The following is an 11,396-nucleotide window of genomic DNA, read 5'->3' as shown; positions in this document are numbered from 1 at the left end:
TGATAAAATGGGCTAAAAAAATCCATTAGTTTAACACTCAAGGAAGGACCTTAGAAATATCCTGGAGACATGAAGTGGGCTCTTTTGAATGAACCAGTTAGAAAGATTGTAGTAACATCCTGGCGAGTTTTGCATTTGTAAGCACCACTCATATTTTCTTCAGAAACATTTTACATCGAAACATATTAGAGTTTGTGCCCAAATCCAAAGTGGCTCTGTAACTTCTTGCATCCATCTTCTTTTCCCTTGCTATACTGTAGTTTGTTTATCCTTCAGGACACACACTCAAATATGGCTGCCATCGCTTCTACTGGATTGGACTTCAGACCACAATCCTTAGAGAGAGAGGACAAGAGCAGAGGAATAATTTATCTTTAGCTCTAAACCCAAGAGAGGCATTGTGTGTGTGTGTGTGTGAGAGAGAGAGAGAGAGAGAGAGAGAGAGAGAGAATGTAAGAACTAGCGCAAAGTCGCCACCTAGTGTCGATTTGAAGGTAGTGTCACTGTTTATTGTCTCATTGGTTTTACTTGAAGGTTTTTGCCATCTCCATGAAGACAGTTTTATTGCTCAACGGTTGCTCTCAAAGAGTACCGCCGGTGGTACACTTCAGGTTTCTTAATCTCACTTCTGTCAGAAAGAAACAACCGAGGTATTAAAGAGATTGTTCTTATATGAGATATGAGATGTGATAAATATGAGATTGTTATTTTGTCCTACAGGATGTTTGAGTATTTTAATTTAGATCTGTGCTCAGAAGTCGTGGAAAAACACGGACCCTCGAGTGATTGAGTCAAAGAGAGGAAGCGTCTGATGAATAATTGTGTGTACCACATTCACCTCTCCCCCTGCGTCTCTCTATTGTGTGCTTTTCTGCTGAGTGCTAGAACTGCAAAAATATCTGACACGTCTCTCTGTGGGAAATGCACCAGGGCCACGACCATTTATCAGCACATCCCACATTTACTGTATGTGTGGAAGTGGGTATGAATGTCAACATGCTCCATCTGGGTCACCCTATACTTAGTGCTCTTGATTAGTGTGTGTGTGTGTGTGTGTGAGAGAAAGAGGGCGAGACAACGAGAAAGAAAGCAAAGCATGCAAACAGATAAACAGCTTGCACACACACCTGGGTTGTTGCAGGTGCATCAGACACAGTCAATGCTATAGAGAAAATGAAACAAGTCTCACGCTCTGCTGTAGTTTGCAAAATGACTTCATCAAAAATGCAACTTTGCCTCAAGAAGAACTTGTTACAATCTCATAAATAGATTATTATTATTAATTCAATTCACATTTATCTGTATAGCGCTTTTCACAATACACATAGTTTAAAAGCAGCTTTACAGAAAATACAAATTCGTAGAATAGATTTAAATAGATTAATTATTACCATAGTAAATTAAAAAAAAAAAAAAAAAATAGTACCATGGTAGCCTACTATATACATATAAAAAATATTTTTTGTCTTAATCACTTAATCTAATATTTAACTCACTTAATCTAAGCTGGAACTATTATTTTGCTGTGTACTTTTTTTTAGTATGTGAACCCATGATACTGCCACATGACTAAAAGTCTTTATTATCTCCAAAAAACATGGTGTTATTGATAAGTAATAAACATGTTAGTACAATGATGTCCAAAAAACTGATGAAAAAACAAAGAATGTAAACACAAGTACTGTGGTGCCATGTCCAGAAACAGGCTGTTACATCATTGCACTGAATGGTGTGGTCAGTGTCTGAGCGAGTGCTTTCCTGTAATCTGAACTCCTCTGAGTAATGACAAACACAGTCATCCTGTCAGGAGCTGTAGCGGCGGCCAGGGTGCATGTGTGTGTGTGTGTGTGTTACATCAGCAACCACAAACCTGACCCTGCCAGACAATAAAGGTCACTCCGAGTGCCACCCACAAAAATGGGAGGAAGAGGCAGCCTTTCATTCCTATTCTGTCCGTTCTCTTGTGTTTTATTCCTCAGAGTGAAGGCCTTCCTGACCTCTGTGTGCAGGAATAAGTGGTGAGGAAGTCTGAGCTACCGTATGAGAGCACACACACACACACACACACACACACACACACACACACACACACACACACACACACACACACACACACACACACACACACACACACACACACACACACACATACAGTACTGATGACATATAGCTTCCTGGACTTTTTAAAAATGTTTCTTTTTAGACAAAATGAACAAAACAGGTTTAAACCAGAAACCATTATAATCATAACGATATAAATAAGCTCTTTAAATAAATTACATAGTCATTTCACTTTTTAACAGTGTGGATGTTGTCAGTTCCTAATTCACTGAAGTCTTCAACCAGAAAAGGTCCAAAACCCTTTTTCTCTCTTTATAATTAATGCTACATTTGACATTTTATTTTCTAATTTTATTTTTTAAGTGTCCAAAGACTTTTTGGGGCCACCGTTTCCCTTAAATCTTATTTGGATTTGTTTGGATATATTTTGGTTGGACCAAAGAGTTTCCGGGTTGCTGGCACACAATGTAATCCTAATGATTAATGAACAATAGTCAGAAAATACATATGACTGTGCACATCAATTTTTTGTCAGGTCAGGGAGGTTATCTGAGCAATGATGGGAAAAGGTTAAAGGGCAAATCACACAGAAACAGGCTGAGATTTCAGAGAAGATCGAACAGAAGCAATATAATGGCATGAGAGACTATCGGTGCGTTCAAGTCATCTCGTAAAGATCACATGAACGCCACCACACAATGTCGTAAATACGAGTCCCGATCTTAACGAGTTGGGGGCGTGTCAGTGAGAAACATGGCACAATACTTAAAGGTATATTGTCAGGCTTTTCTAGTTACAGCGAAGTAAGCTAACTGCCTGCACAGAATATGATGGCATTATAATATAACAATTCTTCTTCATTTTCTTGCTGTAGTTTTGTGTAATTAATTAAGAGAAAGTAGCCTACACCGGCGCCATCTTGCTCCGACGAAAGTGACTTGAACGATCTGCTATCTATCTATCTATCTATCTATCTATCTATCTATCTATCTATCTATCTATCTATCTATCTATCTATCTATCTATCTATCTATCTCTCTGTCTGTCTCTCTGTCTGTCTGTCTATGAAAGAAGGGTCATTTGTTTGAGATTTATATTCATTAACAAGAGTAAATAATAACCTACTCGACACCCTGAATCTGAATGACTCAAGTATTTATGACATTGCAGGTCATTCCAAATGAACACATTTTTTGTTATGAGAAGTGATCTTCTAACAGATATTTCTTACTCAATATGTAGAGAGAAGTGAACACTGCATTGCATACACTGACAAAAAAAGGTGTAGAAACTATTTTAAACCAGAAAAAAAAAACCAGAAAAAAAAAAAAAACAGAATGCAAATTGTTACAAATCCATGATTTTACATGTTTATTTGCAGTGGAAGAAATAATTAAGTATGAGGAAAATATTGCTGCACTTACAAACCACTTCTTAAATGCTAATAAGTATTTCTGTTATTGGTAATTTTTCCAAATAAAGTTGCAATAAATAGTAATAATAACTTTATTATTAGAAGACATTAGAAACAGATGATGGGAAGATTATCAAGTCTGATTTAAGGATAAACTATTTATTTGCAGCGTTTGCACATGTGTGTACAGAAAACACTCCTTTATGTATTAACTTATTTTTATGCTTTATGTTTATTTATTTATTTTATGTTAAACTTGTAAACTCTAAAATAAAACAAAGTGTTGTATGAAGGGTTATTATAGTTGTATATTATTATTATTATTATTATTATTATTGCATGTTCATTGAAAGTTGTATGTTGTGCCAATGTCACCAAGACATAATTTATTTTTGAAATCAAAATGAAGGGGAAGTACCATGGTACCATACAATAGCCTATACAGTATAAGATCAGATAGTAACAAATAATAATACCTTGGCGTTGTGATTCATACTATGGTACTGAATTATTACCATATTCTTATGGCACCATATTCAACATGATATTTACAAATATTACAGTTATTTCCAAAAATACATGGAATTACCACGATGCCACATTCAAACCATAGTCGTACCATAATAATATGTTAGTACCATTTTAAACTTGCCAGTCTATCAACTGTCCACTAGATGTCACCCATTCACCACATTAACAAGCAGTCGCAGGACGTTTATTGTTGGTTGAGAATGAAACTATAATATTCCTGTATATAAAACTAAAACTAGCAGGCAGAGGATGAAAAGGTTTCTGTCAGTTAAACGTGATTTACAGGTCATATGCTGAAGAGACCCATGAAGGTAGCGTGAGCTGTGAGGATGACCTCTGCTGATTTACGGGGAACAGAGAGCTGAAGGGTGGATCCAGACTCCAGGAAGTAAATTCCTATGACAGAAACACATACTTCATAATCAGAAACATAAATATTTTGCAAATATTTCAAAGTTTTTGTATGAACTTAGATCTCACCTTCATCAAGCATTTTGAGACTAGAGTTAACTTCTCCAATCATCACAACATAAATGTATCATCTGTTGCTAATTACAGCAGAACATGCTTTAATTCAAGATATCACCATACTTTCCCAGTTGATTAGTCACAGCTATATATTATGTTAAAAAAACTATTGTCTTAATGTGATAACTTTTATAATTTATTTACAGCTGCAATGTTGCAGGAATATGTAACAAGCAAAGTATTTATCATAATGTAGCCTACTTTAAATAACATTAACACAATAGTTCTGCTGTTGTTCATATATACCAGTAGTGATGTTGCACAATGAGGATGTTGTTAATGTTGCCAGAAATACAATCATCAGTGTCCCAATGTGTAGTGAGCCCTTACTGCCCTTACCAGTGCACACGATATACTGAAGGGAGCTAGGGAGTTGATTTAGATGCATTGTGAGCATCGAAGCTCCCTGGTTTTCATAATGCATTGTGGGAATTTTTAGGGAGTGAATGTTTCAGTGCACTGCAAGGATTTTGCAAATGATATCAGTGCCCTGACTCCTGAACTAGAGAGCTGATTGAGACGCACCCTTTGTTGAAACATTAGAGCTAATGGTTTTTACAGGGAGGATTTCTTATTATCATTTCATGAATCAGAAAATGCTGTCAACAGCCAGAAAAAAATCATTCATTCATCATGTTTTTGACTGAAATGTTTTTGAAATGTTCAGAATATAGAGAGGACTAAAACTGTAAAGTCTGGTGAATGTAACTGCTGTGGAATTAAACTCATTTTTAAAAGTATATATTGTCTTTAAAACTGTGTGTAGAAAAGTTGAATAAAAAACACAAGTGTGTATTTTGGAAGTTCTGGATTCAAAATAAGTCAAAATATCAAAATTGACCAGTGCCTGAAAAAACAATGGTTTTATTCAAATTAAAATATTCTAAAATATAGTATTGGTCCTCTTTCTAACACTGTTATGAAGTGACATTATCCTTTTTTAAATAATGGTTTAATCTTTCAGCATATTTGAGGGAGTGACATTAAGGGCCCTATTTTAACGATTTAAGCACATGGTCTAAAGCACACGGCACTAGTGCACTTATGGCGTGTCTGAATCCACTTTTGCTAGTTTAGCGATGGGAAAAATGGTCGGCGCACCCGGTGCATGGTCTAAAAGGGTTGTCCCTATTCTCTTAATGAGTAATGGGTGTGTTTTGGGCGTAACGTGCGTTAAACCAATCAGAGTCTCATCTCCCATTCCCATTAATTTTGCAAGCAGAAAAACTGAACGCTTCTCTAGTGACAAAATGGATCTTCTTGTGCACAAGGTTAAAGCGAGCAAGCAGACCATCTACGGGACAAAGTGTACGCGCTCTTTAAATAACACAAAAAATACGGCGGCATTGACTTTATTGTGGCATTGGTCAACGCAGTCTATTTCAGTTGCCTCAAAATAGCAATGCGCCAACAATGCGCCTACACACACCTCGTTTTCAGACCAGCACACCCATGGGTGCACAAATGCATTTGCTATTTAAACTACGTGGTGCAGGACATGAAAATGATAAGTGCGTCAGGCTGAAACTAGCAAAAAACATTTTGTTGCGCCTGCATTGGGCCAGATGTATGATTAGTGCCCAAAGTATTTTTGTTCACATGGTTCAAGTTTCTCTTACCACCAGTGTATTGATAAGGTACAGTATTTACACTTGCCCTCATCAAACTCAATAGACAGAATCTCTACTTTGGCACAAAGTACAAAGCGTGGTGATTTTTTCATTTAAAGGGTACAAACTTCAAAGAGTCTGATCCTGTGTTCCAAATCACCCCCTAAACCCTCATCCATTATTCCCTACATTACTCCACTAATATAGTTCACTTGAAGGAGTGAATGAAAACGAGCGAGAGAATTCGGACACTGAGTGCGCCGGAAGGGCTGCTGCTTTTTTTGTGCTTGCTGTTTAATAATAATTTGAAACTTAGCAAACTAGCAGCTCCAGTAGTAATGAAAAGATTTATCTTGAACTCTGTCATGAAAACTATGTATAAACCTGTATAAACAATTTAATAATCAATTAAAAAGGAATTTATACTGTATGATAAACGCTGTAGCCACATTGGACCAGTGGTTTGGAAAATGGATGATTCAGCTGTGGCGCCAACTTCTGGTCAGACGCGTGAATTAATTTGACAGTGCATTATGGGTATTCCCTAGCCGTTGAGCGTACGGTTGTAGACTCGTTATTGTGGTGCATTGTGGGATTGAATGAGTGCACTCAATAACGTCCACTATGGTTTCGGACACCACAACAAATTGCTGTCCCTATTTAGGGTTATAGGGAGCGATTTCGGACACAGCCTGAGTGCTTCTATCTGATGCATAAATAATGCAAGAGTTAATTCACTTTTGAACTTTGTTGTCCTGATAACTCACCAGCAGTGTAGCAAGTGTTGAGAGGCTGGCTGACGTTACTGGGCATGCTTTTTAAACACTTCATCAGCTTAGTCTCCGCCCCGTTCAGCCTCTTCGTGATCACATGACCCATCAACCAGGTGGTATCTTTATACAGCACCTGTGGCAAGCAAAAGAATAAACCTAAATTCTTAAAGTAATTTATTGCATTGAGTAAGACAGAATGCAGCGCGTGATGGGTGGTGAGTCACTCGTGTGTGGGGGTTATAGGAAAATAAAATGATTTGCGTGACTCCCGGAAAATAGAAATAGGCTAAATAAATCTGAAAATAAAATATCTTAAAACAAACATTCATCTAAAATAGCACGAAAGCAACAAGAACAATTAAAATATAATACAAGCATAGGCGGAGTGTGTAAGCAAGCCTTCCCCTGCCTGCTGCTGCTTCTGATTGCTTTTACAGGCAAAAGCTGCACAGAGCTGCTGGTCTAGGATCAGTCTTCTTCGGATTAACAGCATATTGGCGAAACAGATTTGTCAAGCGATCCATTGCGTATCTGTGTTTGTGCCCTGTAGAGCATCAAAGGTTTCTATTTACGAGTCACTGCAGGATTGGGCAACGTAGAAAATCACAAACATATCTGTTGATTTCTTGAACGCAATGGCCAATGAGGGGCTGTTTACACGACAACGTTTTTAACTAAAAACATAACTTTTTATGTGTTTTTTGGCCATTCATTTCAACGGTCAAAACACCGTTGTGTGTGTTTTGTTCAGTGCTGAGTTCTGCACGCTCGCGAATCCTCTCATTATAACTAGACGAGATGTGAATAAATGATTTATTGTGCGGTGTAGAAAGCTTCATTGATTGTGAGATTGTGATTAACTAAAATGAGTGACAGCTGTTTTTGTTATTATAAAGGGAGCGCTTGAATGACATGTGAGAACGACTGACAGTTGTTCTTGCACATCAAGCATGTACGGTTGAGGTATTTATTTATTTTTTTGTGGGGTGAACTATCCCTTTAAGTCTGTACTTTGATAATGCAGTAGTATCAGTATCAAACAACACCAACCTGACTGTAAATGAAGTATGTGCCCTCGGCCTCCACCGTTACTGTGTCACCTGACACCTGAAGCCCCTCCCCTCGGCTCTGCCCTAGAGCCCAAGACAGAACAGTGGTGTCATGATCATCTGAGAAAACAGAGAAGAAATGAGAGAAAAACAACAATCTCCAACATCTCTATCTATTGTGATGGATTTTTAATAGATAAGACAGTAAACTATCTTTTAAACTAACCATGATTCTAACATCTAAACCTTACTTCTCCTTTTAGGCTGAACATTCTAACACTTTGAACAAAATGTACTAAAACGTTCTGTTGTTTGCCTATTGTGTCCATGGAAAATTCTGAAGTGCTGATCATGACAATATCAAAAATATACTGTCTGCATTGTCTCATGACAATATTGAGTAATCAACTGACAATTTTGCTCATGCCAGTAACAGAGGGTAAAAGTAAGTGTGTGTGTGTGTGTGTTGGGGGGGGGGGGGGGGGGGGGGGGTGTCACAAGGTGACATGTTAAGTCATGAGTTAGTGATTAAAGCATTTGAAGGGCATTGTCTGAAGTCTGTATGTTTATTATTGCTGCGCAGCAAGTTAGAGTTAGCCAACGTCGATGTGTAGACACGCTAGAATCTATCTATCTATCTATCTATCTATCTATCTATCTATCTATCTATCTATCTATCTGTCTGTCTGTCTGTCTGTCTGTCTGTCTGTCTATCAGTCTATCTATCTATCTATCTATCTATCTATCTATCTATCTATCTATCTATCTATCTATCTATATATCTGTCTGTCTGTCTGTCTGTCTATCTATCTATCTATCTATCTATCTATCTATCTATCTATCTGTCTGTCTGTCTGTCTGTCTGTCTGTCTGTCTGTCTGTCTATCTATCTATCTATCTATCTATCTATCTATCTATCTGTCTATCTATATATCGAAAAGAAGTCATACAGATTTGGAATGACATGAGGGTGAGTAAAGTATGTACATTATGTATCAAAATATTTATGATATTATTAAATTTTTTGCATCTGCTGAAGCACATGAGATTTATTTAGATCTGCTTTTGAGTTCAATGGAAGGAAGGAAGTCAAACAGGATTGGAATGGTGTCAGAGTGTGTTTTATTGTGGTTGATCTATTCCCTTTAACAGACACTGTGGGTGTTACACTCACTGTATGACTGCGAGGACACGGGAACAAGATGGAGAAATGTGTGCCGCTCTGCTAAAAGAAAGGTCAATTCACATAAGATATAAGAGAAAAAATGTGTGTTTGTCTGTATAAGACAGACAGAGAAAGAGAGAGTGACTCACTTTGTCGTTTCTTTCTCTGTTTCCTCTGTTCTGTCACATCTCTCTTGTCTCGGCACCCTTCATGTTTCCGTCTCTCAGGGAATCTGCGATAACAGCTTACCTTATAACAAAATATATTTGAAATTAGATATCACATACTAAATCTCAAATGATTTACATTGGACATGAGAATCTCAAATTATTTACACTGGACATGAGTTTCTGCAATGCCAGTAATTCCCTTGAAAACATTTTTCTGTGGAAAACCAAATTGGATCCTTCCCAAACTGTTGCAACAAAGCCAAAAACACAATTCATGGTCATTGTTCTCACAGATATTACTGGAATAGCCCGACCCATTTGAAGAGGGTTTCCACATACAGTACCTTTTGTCATATTACCATGAACTGCGCAGGCCCAATAATATGCCAAATTGCTTGACCTTATGGTCAGTATTTGGTTTCACAATTTCGGCAGCCAATAATCAACAAACATTTCTCCTATGAAACCGTATTTAATCTCGTTTGGGTCTCTCTTTTTTTTTAATCCTTGTAGTAAATACTTTTGTTCATTTTATAATCCCCCGTTAAAAGTTGATAAATCTTTTATTATTTGTAATTAACATTATTTCTTGACCTGAAAGTCATGATTTGTGTTTAATGGTTAGAGGTTTAATCCCAGACTTTTGAAGAGTCTTTTACTGTGTCGTTGTGGTGTAACCAATGTTTGTTGATATAGGATAGATAATAGGCTACTCCATGATTATTACCATATACCACGTGCTTGGTACCATGGTATATATATATGCTTTTGGATCTGTAGTTCTATGGTATTCTTGAAAAGTGTACCATGTAAATACAATAGCAGGCCATAATACATCAAAAGTATAGTATTGCCATTTCATACCATAATTCTGCCACAGTACATTTTTTATTTGTATAATGCAGAATGAATACCATATCCATATACCATGGTGAACGTACTTCAATGTGCTTTTAAAAGCCATGTTATAACAATGACAATACTTTTATATATACCACAGTACCGAAACATTACGAAAATTAACCATAGTTTTACTACAAAAAAAAACAAAAAAACATGGCTATTATAGTTAAACCATGGTAACTACAAATTAACCATGGTTTTGCTACACCATAGTTTAACCATGGTATTTGTTGTAAAACTGTAGTTATACAAATGGTAGCCTACTCAATCTGCCAAAAAACTTTAGTAACTACACTTTACTATAGGCTAATAAACCCATGGTTGATTTTCGTATTTACATTTTAATCTACGTTTATTTAGAAATACTTTGGTATAACCAGGATGCATGTGTAAAACAGTTCATTTGTTCGTGAAACAATAGACGAACAACGTTAAGCAGTTCAAATAGCAGATGATCAATGAAAGCACTCACCTACCCCGCAGCACACGGCAGGATCGCAGCATATCCCACCTTCTGTTCCCGATGTTTCCAGAGGCCTGAACCGCTGCTTTACTTCAGACAGTTCTGCCCTAAGCATCCAAATGTGTGTCCACTGTATATACACCACACCCACACAGGTGCAGGCAACCGTGCACACGAGAAACCACTTCAACACTTCCACCTTCACCTTCCAAACACAAGCAGGAATGTTGTGGCTGTTCATTGTAAACTCAGACGTGATATTCCCGTATTCAATTGATCCGCTAACTTTCGGTTTCGCAACTTTCATCATCAGACATGTGAAAGCAGTGGGAGTGGAGAAAAGTGTCAGCACATGCTCGCTTTTTTTCCCTGATGGACATTTTCTCCTAAATTGTAAACAATAATAGGATCAACGAATCACATAAGATGCTAGTGGCTTCCGAAGGAATAAAGTGAAATGGAAAGTAAAATGAATGAATTCCATTAGCTTTCCTTTATTTTATTTTTTAAGGATTCATCCACGTGTTGACGGATAACAAAACCGAATAGGTATGCCATTTAATTCCAGAAAACTTGATAACAATGACAAATGTGCGTGTGTGTGTGTGTATATATATATATATATATATGCAATATATATAATTATGTACCATAGTATTTACATTGTACTGCAAGTGTTTGATATACTATTGGTATGTACATCATGGTATTACCATGGTACAGGTCAGT

General features: G+C 37.0%; 1 protein-coding gene across 4 annotated transcripts; it reads right to left on the bottom strand.

Annotated features, from left to right (window-relative positions):
* Positions 1–3,420: 3,420 nt before the first annotated feature.
* On the bottom strand, positions 3,421–10,972 carry tnfsf13 (TNF superfamily member 13). Of its 4 annotated transcripts, none has more exons than XM_084115923.1 (6): positions 10,681–10,959; positions 9,281–9,380; positions 9,141–9,191; positions 7,968–8,086; positions 6,912–7,050; positions 3,421–4,402 (listed from the first exon to the last, which is right to left on the bottom strand). In XM_084115923.1, exons 1-6 carry the CDS (start codon positions 10,906–10,908, stop codon positions 4,293–4,295), a joined length of 747 nt encoding a protein of 248 aa, XP_083972049.1. In that variant the 5' UTR covers positions 10,909–10,959; the 3' UTR covers positions 3,421–4,292. The 4 variants fall into 4 exon arrangements, with proteins under 4 accessions (XP_083972049.1, XP_083972050.1, XP_083972051.1 ...); XM_084115924.1 differs by having other exon boundaries at positions 3,450–4,402; positions 9,141–9,188; positions 10,681–10,972; XM_084115925.1 differs by having other exon boundaries at positions 3,450–4,402; positions 7,968–8,050; positions 10,681–10,942.
* Positions 10,973–11,396: the final 424 nt, after the last annotated feature.

Source organism: Abramis brama, assembly GCF_963993115.1.
Source record: "Abramis brama genome assembly, chromosome: 5".
Lineage (NCBI taxonomy): Eukaryota > Metazoa > Chordata > Actinopteri > Cypriniformes > Leuciscidae > Abramis > Abramis brama.
This window is presented reverse-complemented; position numbering and strand designations above follow the sequence as displayed.

Bases quoted from the DNA above. Each gene is read 5' to 3' on its own strand.
- tnfsf13 (XM_084115923.1), bottom strand. From the start codon at position 10,908: ATGAACAGCCACAACATTCCTGCTTGTGTTTGGAAGGTGAAGGTGGAA. The intron at 9,192-9,280 runs GTGAGTCACTCT...CCTTTCTTTTAG, and splicing joins ACAGAGAAAGAAACGACAAA to CAGAGCGGCACACATTTCTC. The intron at 8,087-9,140 runs GTGAGTGTAACA...CTGTTTTCTCAG, and splicing joins CGTGTCCTCGCAGTCATACA to ATGATCATGACACCACTGTT.